Source organism: Bos javanicus, chromosome 26 (genome assembly GCF_032452875.1).
Source record: "Bos javanicus breed banteng chromosome 26, ARS-OSU_banteng_1.0, whole genome shotgun sequence".
Taxonomy (NCBI): domain Eukaryota; kingdom Metazoa; phylum Chordata; class Mammalia; order Artiodactyla; family Bovidae; genus Bos; species Bos javanicus.
This window is the reverse complement of record NC_083893.1, coordinates 50,850,943-50,869,183: the sequence shown is the minus strand read 5'-3', so window position 1 is coordinate 50,869,183 and position 18,241 is coordinate 50,850,943. Positions and strand designations below refer to the sequence as shown.

At 59.7% G+C, this 18,241-nt stretch overlaps 1 protein-coding gene across 2 annotated transcripts in view; it reads right to left on the bottom strand.

Moving 5' to 3' along the window:
* Positions 1-1,554: 1,554 nt before the first annotated feature.
* ADGRA1 (adhesion G protein-coupled receptor A1) overlaps positions 1,555-18,241 on the bottom strand; it is a 37,936-nt gene continuing 21,249 nt past the window's right edge. For both annotated transcript variants that reach the window (XM_061403918.1, XM_061403919.1), the window contains exons 6-7: positions 4,119-4,217; positions 1,555-3,410 (exon numbers count right to left, since the gene is read on the bottom strand). In XM_061403918.1, coding sequence (XP_061259902.1) covers positions 2,201-3,410; positions 4,119-4,217 — 1,309 coding nt within the window. In that variant the 3' untranslated portion in view covers positions 1,555-2,200. The remainder of the gene's footprint in view (positions 3,411-4,118; positions 4,218-18,241) is intronic.

The following is an 18,241-nucleotide window of genomic DNA, read 5'->3' as shown; positions in this document are numbered from 1 at the left end:
TGCACACGCATGCACTCACAAGCGCACACACATCACTCACGCATCTGCACACGTTCACTATTGTGCTCTCACACATACACTACACACTCAGACATGCACACACCCACCCAACTCTCAACAGCACATTCAGAAGCATGTGTTCTCACAATGTACACACACGTGACAGACTTACATGTGACATGCACAGACTCACATGTGTGCACACACCAGTTCGAATAGACAATGCACAGATGCACTCGGCACACGGCCACACACGTGCATGCTCTCGCACGCGTGCAGGAGGCACACTGGCTCCACCCCTGCCTGTATGCCCTCACACAGCACTAAGTGGCAACCCAGCGTTAGCCCTCATCAGCAGTCTGCAGCTTTGACCTCCGACCTCTCATCCTCTGGGGGGATCGTCCATGTGGGGTGCCCCCGGATGTGGTCATGTCATGGATTTTTATTCCTGGAGAACATCACTGTGGACTGTGTCACCACACTGCCCAGTGGGCTCAGGAGGCTGGCGCAGCCCCGGGACCCACGAGGTTCATCGGCTCCCATCCAGTCTCTTTGGTCTCAGGGATGAGCCGCTCTCAGCTCTGCCAGGGGCGGCGGGGCAGGAGGGCGGGGGACGCCTTCTGGAGAGGCTGGGGGCAGCCTCATGGCTCCCTGGCCTGCCCTGAGCTGGGCACCGAGGGGCCTGCCCCTCAAGGGACAGAGAGGCTCGCAGATCTCTGAACCAGCCTCACAAAGCGCCGAGGGCGGCACAGAGCTTCGTCCACAGCTCTGCGTCCACAGTGAGTGCTCAGCGCTGCCCCGGGGCGCTGGTCATGGGGGCGCGGGCAGGCAGCAGGCTGGGGGGTGGAGACGAGAGCCACCCCGCGGCGGTCACTGGTAGCTTGTCTGGTTGTCTTGTGAGGATGCAGTACTGGACACCAGGGTCCATTACAAGGTCACTGTTAGGCTTACAAGAGCCCCGGGAATCGAGGATCCTGTGCTGAGATACTGGGCAACGTGCCTGGGACCCTGGGCACGCCCGCCCCCCCACCCCGGCAGGTGTGGGGAAAGATCTGGAAAGATCTGGCCCTCCTGGAGCCCCCCGCCCCCATGCAGAAGCTGACAAGGCCTGGTGATGAGGCTGCGCAGGGCAAGGAAAGTCTGGCGCTCGCGGGGCTGGGAAACACGCGTGTGCGTGGCTGTGCAGGAAGGTGTGCACGTGGGTGGTGTGTGTGATGTGTGCTGCGTGCAGTGCCTGTGACACGCACACCGCGTGTGTGCCCACGGTGTACCGTGCACGCGTGTGCACTTTGTGGCAGTGTACACGTGTGGCACCTGCACCAACACACGTGTGGGTGTGGGTGTGGGTGCACACGTGCACAGACCCGGGGGAGGGAGTCCAGGCTGCACAGGCGCACACCCTCTCCCCTCCGGCTGCCTGGGCTTCTGCCCCTGCAGGGACCCAGAGCCCCTCCTGTGGGACACGCAGCTGCCATCACAGACGGACTTCGGTCATTGACGCGTGTCCTGAGTCGGGGCTTTGCGCCCACATATTCATGGAAATGCTAGACCCTCTCTCTTTGTGGCAGGGACTTTATTGTTCCCAAACGCCATGGTGGGCAGGCCCCGGTCCCAACGGCGCCCGGCCTCAGAAGCCGAGTGGATATTAGAGGATGTGTGGCGGGAGTTTCCAGGGCACTGACCCCTCAGAGACCCTGCCGGCCCTGGGGGAGGCTGAGGGTCCCCGGAATGAGGCAGCTGCCTGGGGGCTTGTGATGCTCTCCGGCCTAGGGTGAACAGAGAGCCGGCCTGAGCCGAGGAGTGGGCTGAGTCCTCTGATGCTCCAGACCAACAGGCAGGCTGCCCGCCTCTAAGAACAAACCTTAACAGAACGCCCACGTTGGACACTGGGAGACGGTGGTGGTGCCTCCTGCCGCGGCCAGGGCCATCGAGGCAGCAGGGATCAGACGGGTGCACGCGGGCACGCAGGGCGGGTCCTCCACCTGGCTGCCGGGGACGGGGCGCTGTGGGTTTGAAGCAGATGACTGTGGGCAGGTCTTGCTCCTGAGCGTGGGCTCCGTGGAGGCAGCTGTGTCCCAGAGCACCTTCCCCCTCACGTCCTCCCTGGGCAGGGGTGAGTGGGGGTCTGCTGAGGCTGGGTTGAGAGACGACCCCCACCCATCCAGGGGCAGAGGGCTCTGCTTTGGGGTAGTCCCGGCCGCTACACCGTTGTCTCGTTCCTCCAGGGCCCCGTGCGGATGTTGCCTGTGCTGTCTGAGCCGAAGTGGGCGGCATCCCGCACATCGCCCTTGAGCAGCCCGTTCTGGCCAGGGCCACCAAAGGGCAGCGACTGTGTCCGGCGGAGCATCTCCAGGCGCGCCGGGCCGCGGGCCGCCTCCCTGCCAGGCCGTGGCGGACAGCTGTAGAGCACGGGGCTGGGGGCGCTGCCCTCGGGCTGGCTGACCAGGGGGAAGGGGTCGCCCTGGGCACAGCAGGCCAGCGCGTGAGGGCCCACGGGGCCCTCAAGCGAGCTGGGTGGGCTTTCCGAGCGCGAGCTGTGCGGGCTGCCGTCCAGGCTGGACGGGATGTGGTAGGCGTACTCCTGCTCAGCCGCGGCTGCCCGGTGCCGGCTGAAGTAGTGCGGCTTAGTTCTGCCCTGGACGCACGTGTGCAGGTGCGTGTCGTGCTCGAAGGCGTCCCCCTCGTGCACGTGGGCCGCATCCTCCATGAGCTGCTCGCAGTGCATCTGGGCACAGCAGGGCGTGGCTGGCGACAGGCAGCTGACATGGCCTTGGGTGGCCTGCAAGTTGGTCATCTTGCAGTGGCTGGCGGATGGGTGGCCGAAGCCCAACGCCTTACTGGGACATGGCGAGTCCTGCAGGCAGGCCACCTGGCCCAGCGCGTCCCCGTTGGCGTCGAGGGCAGGGCGGGTGCTGAGCTTCGCAGGGTGGGGGTCCCGGCGGGTGGGGCAGCAAGACCACCAGCAGTGCCACACGTCGTCGCGCTTGGCACAGTGGTGGATGAGCACGAAGAGCCCCAGGGTCACGCAGAAGGCGCCGTACAGGCAGCTGAAGACCATGTCCAGGACGTGGCCCTGGGACACGGCCAGCGCCCCGAAGGTCCACGTGGCCACGAACAGGAAGAGCGTGAAGGCGGCGGCCCGCAGCTGGGCCTTGAACGAGTGCTCGTTCTGCAGCAGCGAGGCGGCCAGGCCGTCGGGGGCGGGCGGTGTGCCCCCCGGGGCCCCAGGGCCGCCCTCGGGGCCCGCCAGCCGCTGCTGCTCCTCCGTCCGCTCCCTGAGCTCATACCTGCGCTCCGGGTGGCGCCGGAGCTGGACATAGGTGCCAAGGAAGTACACGCAGGTGACCAGGGCAATGAAGGCCACCGGCCCATAGAAGGCACCCAGGCTGGGCTCCCAGGCCATCCAGCAGCTGCGGGGGAGAGGGGGGTCAGCAAGGGGTCGCTCCGGGCAGCCTGCTGGGTCGAGTAGGGCTCACTGCCTCCCTGTGGTCACGTGATAAGGAGACACCTGACCCGAGACAGCATGGCTGGGCTGGGGCGGGGAGGGGTGCAGGCAGGACAGAGCGGGGCCCCAGGGAGGGCCCAGGAGGCGCTGGGCCCGGAGAGCAGGACCTGGGGCTTTGCCCCCCAGGGCGGCTGTGGGAGGAGCACGGGGTCGGGGGTAGGGGGGGCGTGCTGGCCCCCAGGAGGCTCTGCTGAGAAGGGCGGAGGGACCGCTGGGGCAGCCCAGGGGACCAGCCCCACAGCCTTCGACCCACAGAGGTCACCGCAGGGTGGAGCTGACAGGCGGCCCCACAGTGCAGGGCCATCAAGGTGAAGGGCCCCACCCTGCCCGCCGGCCAGAGGGGCCTCAGGCGGGCCGGGCGCTGGGGGGGCCGGGAGTGAGGGAGGGGGCAGATAGCCGGCGCGGAGGACGCCTCTGTCGGCCCTCTGGGCCCCCGCACGAGGCTGGGGCTGCTCAGCCGTCCTGGGCCATCCTTCGCGCCCCACCAGGCCCTCCCTGTGCGGCCAAACCAGTCCGTACGTAGCGCGGGCGGGGGTGTGGGGGCGCCCGAGCAGGGGGGAAGCGGCTCTGGGCCCCTGGGAAGCGCGGGGGATTGGGGGTGCCCGGTACTCACTACGCCGCATCCTCGGCCTCCATCCCGTAGTTCCTGATGTTCGTGGCGGCCGTGACACCGCAGATGACCAGAGGGGCCCCGCCGGCGACGAGGTAGAACCTGCGGAGGAAGAGGCGCTCACTGCACCCCAGGGCAGCCCCGCAGCCCCGCTCCCTGTGCCGCCCGCGGGCAAGGCAGGGGGAGGCCCTGCTGTCCGCTGCCCATGCGGCGGCAGCAGCCCGACCTGACTGAAGAGGGCTGCTGGTGTCCGGCTGGACCTAGCCTCCCCCGCGCCCCAGCCCCTACATCCCCACCCCACGTTCCCCATGTCCCCTCCCCTACGCCCCTCCCCCACGCCCCTCCCCCATGTCCCCACGCCCCTCCCCATGTCCCCCACTCCCCTCCCCATGTCCCCCATGTCCCCTCCCCACGCCCCTCCCCCACGTTCCCCATGCCCCCACGCTCCTCCCCCACCCCATGCCCCTCCCCCATGTCCCCCACGCCCCTCCCCATGTCCCCCATGTCCCCTCCCCACGCCCCTCCCTCATGTCCCTCCCCCACTCCATGCCCCTCTCCCATGTCCCCCATGTCCCCTCTCCGTGCCCCCGCTGCTCCCACACGCCCCGTCCACGTGTCCTCCCCTCGCCTCTCTGCCTGCACAGAGATGACCCTGGCCGGGCCCAGCGCGCGTGTCTGGGGGCGGCGGGCGGGCGGCGCCCTGGTTCGGCAAGAAGAACAGAAGGACTGAAGGCCCCGGGCGGGGGCGGGCCGCGGTGGGCGGGGCGGGGCCGCGGTGGGCCGGGCGGGGCCGCGGTGGGCGGGGCGGGGCCCGCTGTGGACGGGGCGGGGCCGCGGTGGGCGGGGCGGGGCCCGCTGTGGACGGGGCGGGGCCGCGGTGGGCCGCGCGGGGCCGCGCACCCCCGGGAGACGGCCTGCCGCTGCGGTGGGTGCCTGCTCAGCCGCCCCGCCTCGGGCGCAGGTGTTGCTGGGCGGCGCTGGACGCTCTCAGCAGGTGCCCGCCGAGTCGCCCTCCGCCGGGGCCCAGGCCACACCTGTTGGCGATGTCAGTGACCGACCGGTGCGTGCGCCGGCCGGACGCCTCGGGAGGAAGCGCTCGGAGCTGCAGTTCCTTGAGCCTGGCAGCCGAGTTTTCCACGGCCTGGGGCAGGTTCTGGCATGTGACCCTCCTGGAGGGGCAGGGACTCATCCGGGTGGGGTCGGCTCGACCCCCGGACGGAGCTGACTCTCCCGTCTGCGGGCCTTGGCCAACAGCTCCACCCAAGGGTGCTGCCCCACGTGGGATCCTGGGGGCGTGAGCGTGGGGGCCTGGCCACGAGCACGTGACTGTCACACACGCGGAGGGGGAAGCCTTGGGGGAGCCTCGGGGCCAGCGCGGGACGATCCCCACAAGAGGATGTCATTCTCAGGATGCCGCAAGCAGCCACATCACTTCGATGGCGCCAGGCCCCCAGTGACAGGAACGATTCCGGGTCCACGGGGGAGAGCCGGGAGACCTACATGTGATTACCCCGGTGACGGCCGGGGCCTCTGCGCCCCCAAAAGTCTACTCCAGAAGGAAGGGCAAAGGAAAACACGTCCCAGACAAAGATGAAGCCCGGAAGGGTCCTTGTCAGCAGACCTACGCTTCAGGAAATGCCAGATGAAAGCCATCAGGCTGAAGACGTGCTGCACAAATAGAAACTCGGAGGAATGAAGTCCATAAGAAGCACTGAAGATTTGGGTAAAGAGAAAACATTCTGTTTCCTCTTAGTTTCTTTAAAATATATATTACTGATTAAAGAAAGAATTTAACACTGCCGTGTGGAGTTTGCAGGGCTTCCCTGATGGCTCAGATGGTAAAGCGTCTGCCTTCAGTGCTGGAGACCAAGGTTCAATCCCTGGGTGGGGAAGATCCCTTGGAGGAGGAAATGGCAACCCAAGTATTCTTGCCTGGAAAATCCCATGGACAGAGGAGCCTGGCAGGCTACAGTCCATGAGATGGCAAAGAGCTGGACACGACTGAGCGACTTCACTTTCACTTGTGGGGTTTATAATATATATGGGGCAACATTGACGTCTGTAGTGGAAAGGGGGGGCACAAGGTCGCCAAGTTTCTAATTCTAATGGTTTTTACATGGAATAGTGTGACTTTCAAACTAAAGAGATGTGAAAAGGTTGTGGATTTTAATCCCTAAAGCAGCCATGAAAAGTAATAAACAAAAAACTAATAGATAAATTAAAATGACGTATTAAAATAACTCGAAAGAAGAAAATAAAAAAGGAAAGAAGGAATATAAGAAAAAAAGGAGAAAAAAGTAAAAACAGAAAACAGAGAAATGGAGACAAAACAAAAATGCCACTAAGTTTTAATGGATTAAGCATTTCAGTTCAAAGGCAGAGATCATCAGAATACATCAATAACAGCAAAAAAGCAAGACCCTGTTTTATGCTGTCTACAGTAGGAGAAAACATTTTAAATAAAAATATATAGAATGGTTGAAAATTAATGGATGGATAAAGCTATCCACACGAACTGAGTCTAAGAGGCCAAAGTGGCTGCATTAATACAGGACAAAATAAACTTTAAGAAAAGAGAGAAAGAAGGGCATTTCGTAATGACATCCATGTTAGTTCGTAGGAAGACATTTAAACTGTAAATGTCGGGGGGCCAGAGGGAAGATTCAAAATACGTGAAGCAAAAATGGACAGAAATAATTAAAGGGAGAAATAATTCCAAAATCACAGCTGGTGTTTTGAACTCCCCTCTCTTAGCAACTGATGGGACAAGCAGGCAAAAAGTTAATAGAAGATCTGAACAATAACATTAGTCATGTTTCCCTAATGTTCTTTCTAGAAAATCACACCCAATAATTGCACAGCACGGATTCTTTTCAAGTGCACACGATCTATTAATCATCACAGATGATACAATGCTTCATAAAACAAGTGCTGATAAGTTTAAAAGCATTTAAATCATACAGAGTATATTTTCTGAGATCAAAATGAGACTAAATTAGAAGTTAATAGCAATAAGATAACTAGGAAAACCACACATATCTGAAAAATGAAATGATATACTGCTAAATAATTCACGGATGAAAGAGGAAATTACAAGGAAATCTGGAAAATATTTTAACCAAAGTGAGAAAGAAAATTCAGTATAATATTTCTGGGATGCAGCTAAAGCTGGGCTTAGAGGGACACTCGTAGCTGTGAATACTTCCATGAGAAAAAAAGAAAGGTTTAAAGTTCAATGATCAAAGATTCCACCTCAACAGGGCAGAAAAATAAAACAGCAAAGTGAACTCAGAGTAACCAGGAGGAAGGAGATGACAAAAACAGGAACAGAAATAAATGAAAAAAGAAAATGAAAAAAAAGTCCAACAAGAACCTACTGCATAGCACAGGAAGCTGCTCAATGTGGTGTGGCAGCCTGGGTGGGAGAGGAGTCTGGGGGAGAATGGATATGTGCGTGTGCAGCCAGTGTCAAAAATCAAGGTCAGCTGGACGTGGTCAGGCAGGAGATGGCACGAGTGAATATCGACCTTTTGGGAATCAGTGAGCTAAAATGGATGAGAACGGGTGAATTTAATTCAGATCACCACCCTCGGGGGACTTCCCAGGTGGCACAAGGGTTAAAGAACCTGCCTGTCGATGCAGGAGATGCAAGAGGTGTGGGTTTGATCCCTGGGTGGGGAAGATCTTCTGGAGTAGGAAATGGCAACCCACTCTAGTATTCTTGCCTGGAGAATCTCATGGCCAGAGGAACCTAGGGTTAGTCCACAGGGTCACAAAGAGTCGGACACACTGAAGTGACTTAGCCCTCTCTGTGGGCAAGAATCCCTTAGAAGAAATGGAGTAGCTCATAGTCAACAAAAGGGTCCAAGATACAATACTTCAGTGCAATCTCAAGAACAACAGAATGGTCTCTGCTCGTTTCCAAGGCAAACCATTCAACATCACAGTGATCCCAGTCTATGCCCCAACCACTAACGCAGAAGAAGCTGAAGTTGAACGGTTCTGTGAAGACCTACAAGACCTTCTAGAGCTAACACCAAAAAAAAAACACAAGATGTCATTTTCATCATAGGAGGTTGGAATGCAAAAGTAGGAAGTAACAGGCAAGCTTGGCCTTGGAGTACAAAATGAAGCAGGGCAAAGGCTAAGAGAGTTTTGCCAAGAGAACGCACTGGTCATAGCAAACACCCTCTTCCAACAACACAAGAGAAGACTCCACACATGGACATCACCAGATGGTCAACAGCAAAATCAGACTGATTATATTCTTTGCAACTGAAGATGGAAAAGCTCTATACAGTCAGTAGAAACAAGACTGGGAGCTGACTGTGGCTGAGATCATGAATTCCTTATTGCCAAAGTCAGACTTATATTGAAGAAAGTAGGGAAAACCACTAGACCATTCAGGTATGACCTAAATCAAATCCCTTGTGATTGATTACACATGCTTATACAGTGAAGGAGGACAAATAGGTTCAAGGGATTAGATCTGGTGTAGACAAAGTGCCTGAAGAACTATGGACAGAGGTTTGTAATATTGTACAGCAGACGGTGACCAAAACCACCCCAAAGAAAAAGAAATTCAAGAAGGTAAGTGGTTGTCTGAGGAGACCTTACACATGCCTGAGAAAAGAAGAGAAGCGAAAGGCAAGGGAGAAAGGGAAAGATATATCCAACTGCACGCAGAGTTCCAGAGAATAGCAATGAGAGACAAGAAAGCCTTCTTAAGTGAACAGTACAAAGAAGTAGAGGAAAACAGTAGGATGGGAAAGACTAGAGATACCGTCAAGAAAATTAGAGATACCAAGGGAACATTTCATGCAAAGATGGGCTCAATAAAGGACAGAAATGGTGTGGACCTAACAGAAGCAGAAAATACTAAGAAGAGGTGGCCAGAATACAGCAAAGAACTGTTCAAGAAAGGTCTTAATGACCCGGATAACCGCAATGGTGTGATCACTCACCTAGAGCCAGACATCCTGGAATGTGAAGTCAAGTGGGCCTTAGGAAGCATCACTATAAACAAAGCTAGTGGAGGTGATGGAATTCCAGCTGAGCTATTTCAAATCCTAAAAGATGCTGCAGTTAAAGTGCTGCACTCAATATGCCAGCAAATTTGAAAAACTCAGCAGTGGCCACAGGACTGGAAAAGGTGTTTTCATCCCAGTCCCAAACAAAGGCAATGCCAAAAAATGTTCAAAGTGAAAGTGAAGTCGCTCAGTCGTGTCAGACTCTGCGACCCCATGGACTGTAGCCTATGAGGCTCCTCCATCCATGACATTTTGTAGGCAAGAGTACTGGAGTGAGTTGCCATTTCCTTCTCCAAAAGGACGTTTAAACTACTGTACAATTGCACTCATTCCATATGTTAGCAAGATTACGCTCAAAATCCTTCAAGCTAGGCTTCAGCAGTATATGAACTGAGAACTTTCTGATGTACAAGCTGGATTTAGAAAAGGAACCTGTATGCAGGTCAAGAAACAACAGTTAGAACTGGACAGGGAACAAAGCACTAGTTCAAAATCTGGAAAACGGTGTCAAAGCTCCACATTATCACCTGCTGATTTAACTTACAGGCAGCACATGCAATGCAAAACCCTGGGCTGGAGGAAGCACAAGCTGGAATCGGTACTGCAGGGAGAAACATCGACAGCCTGAGACACGCGGACGGCACCACTCGAATGGCAGAAAGTGAAGAGGCACTAAAGAGCCTCTTGATGAGGGTGAAAGAAGAGGGTGAACAAGTTGGCTTAAAACTCAATACAAAAAACTAAGATCATGGCATCTGGTCCCAACTGTGGTGTTGGAGAAGACTCTTGAGAATTCCTTGGACTGCAGGTAGATCAAACCAGTCAATCCTAAAAGAAATCAGTCCTGAATATTCATTGGAAGGATTGATGCTGAAGCTGAAGCTCTAATCCTTTGTCTACCTGATTCAAAGAACTGACTCATTGGAAAAGACCCTGATGCTGGGAAAGATTGAAGGCGGGAGGAGGAGAGGGCGACAGAGGATGAGATGGTTGGATGGCATCACCAACTCAATGGACACATTGCTGTTCAGTCACTCAGTCCTGTCTGACTCTTTGCAACCTCTTGGACTGCTGCATTCCAGGCTTACCTGTCCTTCACTATCTCCTGGAGTTTGCTCAGACAATGGACATGAGCTTGAGCAAACTCTGGACTTTCCTGGTGGCTCAGATGTAAAGAATCTGTCTGCAATGAGGGAGACCCAGCTTCGATCCCTGGGTCAGGAAGATCCCCTGGAGAAGGGCATGACTATCCATTCCTGTATTCTTGCCTGGAGAATCCCATGGACAGAGGAGCCTGGCGAGCTACAGGCCACGGGGTCGCAGAGTCAGACGTGACTTAGTGACTGAACAACAAGAAGCCGCCAGTGTGTCCCTGGATGGTGAGGTGGGGGAGGTCCCCAGGTTCAGGCAGGGCAAGGCGACCCTGCCTCTGGTTCCTCTGAGCATCTCCTGGATGCCGGCACTGTGACGAGGCAGCAGAGAAGCAAAGGTACCAGTGAGAATGCAGTCGATGCCCTTCCGTCTGCAGGTGCCCCGACCAGTTCCCTGAAAAACGCTGTGGAGGCTCCAAGACTTCTGCTGGGAAGGGCTGCCAGCTTATCGCACAGAGATCAGTCACCAGCTTATCACAGAGATCAGTCACCAGCTTATCGCAGAGATCAGTCACCAGCTTATCGCAGAGATCAGTCACCAGCTTATCGCAGAGATCAGTCACCAGCTTATCGCAGAGATCAGTCACCAGCTTATCGCAGAGATCAGTCACCAGCTTATCACAGAGATCAGCTACCAGCTTATCACAGAGATCAGTCACCAGCTTATCACAGAGATCAGTCACCAGCTTATCGCAGTCACGCTTCGTACACGGCACGGGGAAAGCACGGGGACACAAAAGTGCTGTTTGCAGTGACATCAGGTCAGAACCCTGGAGGCCCTTTTTTCTAAATTGAAAACTTATATGGGGGCTTCCCCAGTGGTCTAGTGGGTAAGAGTCTGCCTGTCAATGCAGGGGACACGTGTTCAGTACCTGGTCTGGACGATCCCGTGTGCTGCAGAGCAAAGAAGCCCCCACATGGCGGCTGAACATGCCCGCCTGGAGCCCACGCCCCGCAACAAGAGGTCACCACACCCGCCCGCCCGCCACAGCTAGGGGAAGGCTGTGTGCACAGTGGTGAAGACCCACTGGAGCCAAAAATACGATAAAATAAAAAATAAATAAATTTTAAAAATAACATATGGAAACATTAAGGGCCCGGGCTATCTGAAAAGCAGGCAGCATACCACGCCCCTGACTGCAGGGACGGACCCTGATGCCCAGCATCGGCCGGGAGGGAAGGCTGACAGCAGGCAGGGCTGCTCAGCTCTGCCCCATCAGGCTGGCGAGGGGTCTCCCGTGGAGACAGCAGTTGAGCACAGCCCCTCTGCTGGGAGCCTCCCTTCCTGGGGCGAGGCTGGGGCTCCTCATGAGAAGACAGGGGCAGGGGCCTGTGGAGGCAGCACTTTCGGCCTAGTGACAAGCAGTGACGGGAGATGAGCCCCCCAGCCCCGGCCTGGGCTGGGCCCCCCATCGCTGCCTGTAGCCCCTCCGGGCCTGCCCCCACCTGGACGTCCCCTGTCCCTCTCCCTGGCACGGGCCCTCCCGTTGCTCTGTTGCCTGCAGCTCCAGGTTCAGCCTCACCCCCTCCCGCTGTAGCTCGGTACCCGCCTCACCATCGCGTGGTGCCCCCCTAAACCTCTGCCTGCCTGGCACGACTGTCTGTGCGCCATCTGCAGGTGAAGGCGCCGCGGTGGGGCAGGGCCCACTCTGGCCCAAGCTCCTCCGGCCATGAGCTCCGAGGGCCTCCTCTGGGGCCCTGGGTGTGAGCACGGGCCATGAGACCAGCCTGGAGGGAAGGGAAAGGCAGCGAGGGGCCCCGAACAGGCTGGATTCGCAGGATTTGCTGCAGGCCAGCGGGGCCTGGGCGAATGGGCGGGGCTGGGCGAATGGGCGGGGCTGCGCAAAGGAGGGGCCTCTGCAGACCTGGGCGCAGCGAGCAGCCTCCAGGGCTCCAGCTCGGCACCCACAGGGGCCACGCCAGGCCAGACGGAGCTCCAGGGACAACGGCTGGGCGGCCTCAGGGCATGGGGAGACCTCTGGAGCCAGTTCTGCTCTGGGCGCACAGCAAGGGGACCCGCCTCCTGGACCCCCACCCCTCCCACGCCCCCCGCCACGTCCCCCCCCCCCCCCCGATGCCACACTGGGCCCACCACGCTGACAGGTCCAAGGAGAGATGCCCCGGGCTTCGATCAAGAGGCTCCTTCAGCACGTGGTGAGGTGGCGTGGCAAGCGGGCAAGGGGCCTCTGCTCAAGTCTGCAACCCGCAGCGGGCGCAGGACCCAGAGCCCCTCAGAGGCACCCAGCCACCCAGGGACAGCTCACCAGGAGACCCCGCTGCCGGCCTCACCTTAGGCAGGTCGGTGACCCCTCCTCTTCTTTCCCCGGCACTGCCCATGGGTCCAGATGGGTCCCCCAGGCCGCCCAGGAGTGGACCCAATCCAGCGGGGGTCCGGAGTGCTGGGTGGGCTCAGCCCTCCCTTCCCCCAAGGCGGACAGCCCCCCAGCCCCCTGGGAGAGGCTGCCGCCTGGGCCAGACTGTGCCCTCGCCCCGGAGTCCTGTAGGTGGGCTCTGGCGTCTCCGCCGCCCCGGGTCGGGCCCCTGCAGCCCGCCGCCTCCCCCTCTGCGGGGAGCCTCGCCCTCCTCCGGCCGTTGGGCTCCGTGTCCAGCACCTGCGGGACCGCGGCCGGCAGAGGGCGCTGGAGGCCCGGGGCGCTGTCTGCGCGGCGGCCGACCGGCGCCCGGGCCCGTGCGAAGCCGTCCAGAGCCCTGCCCGGCCCCGCCACCCCCGTGGACCCTCCTGCTCAGCGTCAGCTCCCACCCCCAGCGGACCCCCGCCACGGCCGCTCCAGTGAGGTCGTGACCCCAGGGCCGGGGCGGCCGCTGCAAGAAGCGGGAGCGTGGAAGCCCAGGTCAACCCTGGGGGCTCCGGAAGGGTTAGCCCGCGGGCTGGTTTCGGATTCCAGCGCCAGGACTGTGTATGATAAATTTGCCTGCTGCTAAGTTGCTCCGTCGTGTCTGACTCTTTGCGACCCCACTGACAGCAGCCCACCAGGCTCCTCTGTCCACGGGGTTCTCCAGGCAAGAATACTGCCATGCCCTCCTCCAGGGCATCTTCCTGACCAGGGGTCAAACCCGAGTCTTTTACTTCTCCTGTGTTGGTAGGGGGGGTTCTTATCCACCAGCACCCCCTGGGAAGCCCCGACGATGAATTCATGTAGTTTTAATTTGTTCCAATAGGAGCAGGAAACTAACCTGGTCCCCAAGCTCACACTACCCAGAGAGTCACGTCCCAGCAGAAAGCACAGAACTGTAAGTGAATCACAGAGCTGGACCTTCGAGGCCTGTCACCGAGAAGGGTGGTTTGTAAGGGGGTGCAGCTTTGGTGCCCAGGCTCCTGCTTCCGGCTGGGGGAGTCGGAAAGACACCAGTGACAGATGCGGGGGACGTGCCTACCTAGTCCTACAGCAGCGGAAGGACGGACGGACGGACAGACGGCCCAGAGGGGGACGGGAGGAGGCTGGGTGCTCAGCGGGGAGTGCAGATGGGACCCCAGAGCCCCCGCTCCCAGGAAAGATGAGCAAAATCTGGGGGGATGGTGGGGTCACAGACACCCCCCCGCACCAGGAGCAGCGTGACTACAGAGGCTGGCCACTCATCCGCATCACGCGGCCAGATGGTGACACAGTTTCAGACATGGGTCTGGAAAGCACGCTGGGTAGTGAAATAAACCTGGTAAAAATATAAAATGAGCGAGTCCATGTGTATACGGCTCAAAATCAGTGCAGACAAATTTGGGTGGTAAAACTATAAAAAAAGGCGATAAAAGTCATGAGTCAGGACGGGGGCGGGGCATGGCCGAGTTTCCTGCAGAGGAGGCTCCTGTTTCTTCCTTTGAAGGGCACAGGACTGTTTCATAAAGCTGCACTGATGTTTTAGGCTTTTGGGGGGTATAAATGTTCTATTTCTTAGAAAAAAAAAAAAGTTTTTTTTAAAAAAGGAAGGACCAGCCCTCCCCCCAGAGCCTGGGGTACCTCCGAGCTGGAGGGTGAAGGTTCCAGCAGCTCTGACCCCGGCTGACCCTGCTGCCTGCCCACCCACCCAGGCACTTGCCCGTCCTCTGTCCTGTCTTCAGGGCCTGGGACCTGTTTTGCACACTCCCCTGGCTGCTGACTGGAGCCCACGTGCAGTCAGAGTACACCACTCCCAGGACAGGGAGCCCTGGTCGGTGGGCGCAAGGCCCAGGTGAAGGTTGTTGTCCCTGCTGAGGCCCATGGGCCCTGTGTGGGCACGCGTGGTGCCCGCCGGGGAGTCCCTGTGGGTGTCCGGCTGGCTCCACGAGCCCCAGCCGCCCTGGAGGCCTCGCAGAGGGGCTCCAGCGACTGTTCGGCAGACAGTGACCTCAGAGTGCTGGAGTTTTCTGACTCTGACCCACGGACCCCTTCTGCTCCAGCTTCAGTGTTCAAGTGGGGTGTCTGTTTACCGACCCTGCGTCCTGAGTTTAGGGGCCCTGGGAAACATGACTTGGAAATCCCAGCAACCGCCCCCGGTGCCTGTCTCACGTCAGCTGAGCCGGGCAGGCCCTCTTTCCAGGTCATGGGGCCCACGCTTCCCTGAGTGTCCGAGGGGCCGCAGGAGAGGACAGAGGACTGCAGAGGCCAGATTCTCCTGCCACGGCTCAGCGACCGGAAGGGACCAGCAGGGGAAGATGCCCGCAGCAAGGACGAGGGAGGAGCAGCCATGTCAGGCCGTGAGGAAGGTCCCGAGGGCCTGCTGGCTGCTCTGTCCACTGTCCAGGCCGGGCAGGCCCGCCCCCAGGATGGCCTGAGGAGCTGCCATCAGCTGACAGACACCAGCTGGTCCATGCCCTTGTGGATCCTGGGTCTCTGCGGATGAGATCCGCTGACGTGAACGGAGGAGTCACTGCTCCTGGGCCCCCCGTATCCTCGAGGAAGGGGGGGTGCACTTGGAGGAGGGGTGGGCTGGAGACCTGGAGCAGCCCAGGGCAGTCGGCAGCAGCTGGAGTCCAGATGAGGATGAGCGCGTGGGCGCAGGCCTTCAGCCCAGAGTCTGTCGGAGGGGCATCCCCCCTCCAGGTCCAGTTAGCGCTCCTGGTGTTGGTCAGGACTTTGAAACCCGAGAGATCAAGTCAGTGATTTCAGCGCGGGTGAAAGAGCCACCCATGTACATCGCCCGAGGGTGCGGCTTTGAGAGCCACCGACGTTGCCTCTGAGATGCAGATCCTCACGTCCAGCTCGCATTGACCGGCAGTGGGCAGAGGAGGGTGAAACCCTCAGGAACTTGACGCCTGGAGAAGAGCTGGTGGACGAAGGCCTGGGGCCGTGTGGGGCGTGGAGGACGCCTGCCCGAGCCCCGACCACACCGTGAAGGTGCTCCAGGACAGGCTCCTGTTCAGAACGTGGTGCTGACTTAGTCGCTCAGTTGTGTCCGACTGACTCTTGGGAGCGCAGTCCGCCAGGCTCCTCTGTCCGTGGGACTTCCCAGGCAAGAACACCGGAGTGTGAACACTGCAGTGTGAACACCGGAGTGTGAACACCGGAGTGGTCTCCTATGGAGACCAGGAGGCACGGAAACCCAGCAGCCCGGCGTGTCCTGATTCTTGGGGGTAGGTCCCAGCACGCAAGGCTGTCCGCTCGCGTTTAGCTAACAAGAGCCCCTGTGTTCCTGGGCCAGGCCTGTGAGCCGGGCCGGGGTCCGAGGTGCGGCCTCACAGGGTCCTGCTCGGCTCTGAGCCTAGAGTCCTCTGCTCCCAAGGCCGCACATGGGGCCGTGTGGCTCCACCTGGCCCAGCGCTGGGTCGAGCATGTCCCAAGCTCCCAGCCAGCTTCAGCCTCTGCCCTGAGAAGGGGTCCCGGGCAGAGGGAGCCCTGGGGACCCCTCCCTCCCCTGGGCAGGGCCATCCAGAGCCTGGGCCGACTGCCTGCGGACCATGGACGAACCAGGCTGTGGGCACCACCAAGTGGGCTTTTCAGACCTTGAGACAGGAAACTACTTGGGGGCGCTGTATCGGGAGGCAGGGCAGGCTGCAGAGTCAGGACGTGGCTGCACACAGCTGAATCAGTCCAGAACGCCAGCGGCCCCAGCCAGAAGCTGTTTGATGCTGAGGTTTCGGTGGAGGCCTTGGGCCCGGGATCCCCTGCTGAACGCTCCCCCCGCCGAGATGGCGGTCTCGGGAGGCGGTCTTGGTTGTAGGGTGGAGCCCTCCGGAAGCGCTTTTCCGGAGACTGCGGAGAGCCTCCTCGCCCTGGCGCTGTGTGAGAACACAGCCGGAGATGGGCCTCGAGGCCCAGGAGGCCGGTCCCGCCTCGTCTGCAGCTGGTTCCCGCTGCTCGGCTGCTCTCAGATCTAGTTCCCAAAGGTCCCTGTGCGATGCCCTCGAGCGCGCCCCTGCCCCGCCAGGCCCCCCACGTGCGACCCGCATGGCCCCCTTGTGAGTGCGCCTGCATTTCCTCCCGGGCTGTGCCGACCACTCACCCGGCGGCATCCGCACTCCTGGGACCCCCTCCCCTCCTTGTGAGCCTGCACAGACTGTCCCAGACTCAGCCTGAGGGTCTCCTCCCCCTGCGGCCTCCGGAGGTCCTCCTGCAGAGCCAGCCACCACCTCCGCGCTGAGCACTGGGATGGGGGCGGGACCCGGGGGTCCCGTGATGATGGCTGAGCCTCGGGTCCACAGCCATCATCTCTGTGCTGAGCACTGGGGTGGGGGGGCCCCGGGGGGCCTGTGACAACAGCTGAGCCTCGGGTCCACAGCCACACAGCCACCGCCTCTATGCTGAGCAGTGGGACGGTGGGGTGGCCTGGGGGTCCCGTGATGACGGCTCAGCTCGGGTCCACAGCCACACAACCACCGCCTCTGTGCTGAGTCCTGGGATGGGGGCCCCGGGGGGCCCGAGATGACGGCTCAGCCTCTGGGCCTCACGTCAGAACACAGAGTCAGCCTGCTTTCCGCCAACAGCAGCTCAGATCAGCGTGGACGTTGTGCACTCCAGGCCCAATTAAACAGTATTTACTGACTTGCCGTCACCTCTCGATCGTGGTTTCCACGTTAATGAGAAGGAGCTGTGAGCCCAGGTCTGAGGACACGGGCAGGGCAGCCCCCCAGGTCCCGCGGGAGGACGCGGCGAAGCCTCCCTTGGATGAGCTGCGGAGGCTGCTGACAATGTCCCCTGGGTGGGAGAGCAGGGAGCCCCTCCTGCAGGAGCAGAGGGAAGGCCCGACCCCCAAGGCTGAGGGGCGGCACCTCTTCATCACAGGTAGTGATGCCCCAAAAGAAAGCCCTGGGCTGGGACTGACGGGCCAGGAGCCCAACTCAGACTCAGTTCATAGCCGTCTGGGACCCACGAAGGCCTCGACTCTGCCTGGTGACCCCTGGGAGGCCTGGGGCCCGAATTGAGATGCTTCCTGGAGGCCCCCTGAGGCCATGCCCACCCACCCTGCTGCCCTGTCCCCCACAGAGAAAGCAGATGCTGACTCGGTCCTGCGCCCACAGCAGAGCCTGTGGGGCCGCCTGCCCCGGCCCGGACCCTTGCTGAGCCCCGGCCTTGCCCTCGGAGCTTTCTAAACATGGGAGGGATGAAGTGGCTCATTCCCACCCCTGGGATCAGGGTCTCACCCTCAGCCACGCGGCCCTCCACTCAGGCGGAGCTTCCCCGTCTCTCCGGTTCTCAGCACGGCTCTAGAGCAGACATACCCTCCCTCCACCGCCTCCTGCCGAAAGCCTGATGATCTGGGGGAAACAGCACGATCATAAATGATAGTGGGTGGAAGAAAAGGCCTCGCGATGAATGAAGCAAGCCCTCAGCACACAGACCTCTGGGTCAGCAACAGCAGCGCCCGGGGGAAAGTCACGCCATGGGCTCTACAGTCAGAACAGACAGGTCTCAAATTGGGAATCTGACTTGATTCTGTAAAGAACCGGGGGAAAAAAGAGCGGACTGAATTCAGATCAGCAGAAGGAAGGGACTAATAGAGACTACGGCAGAGA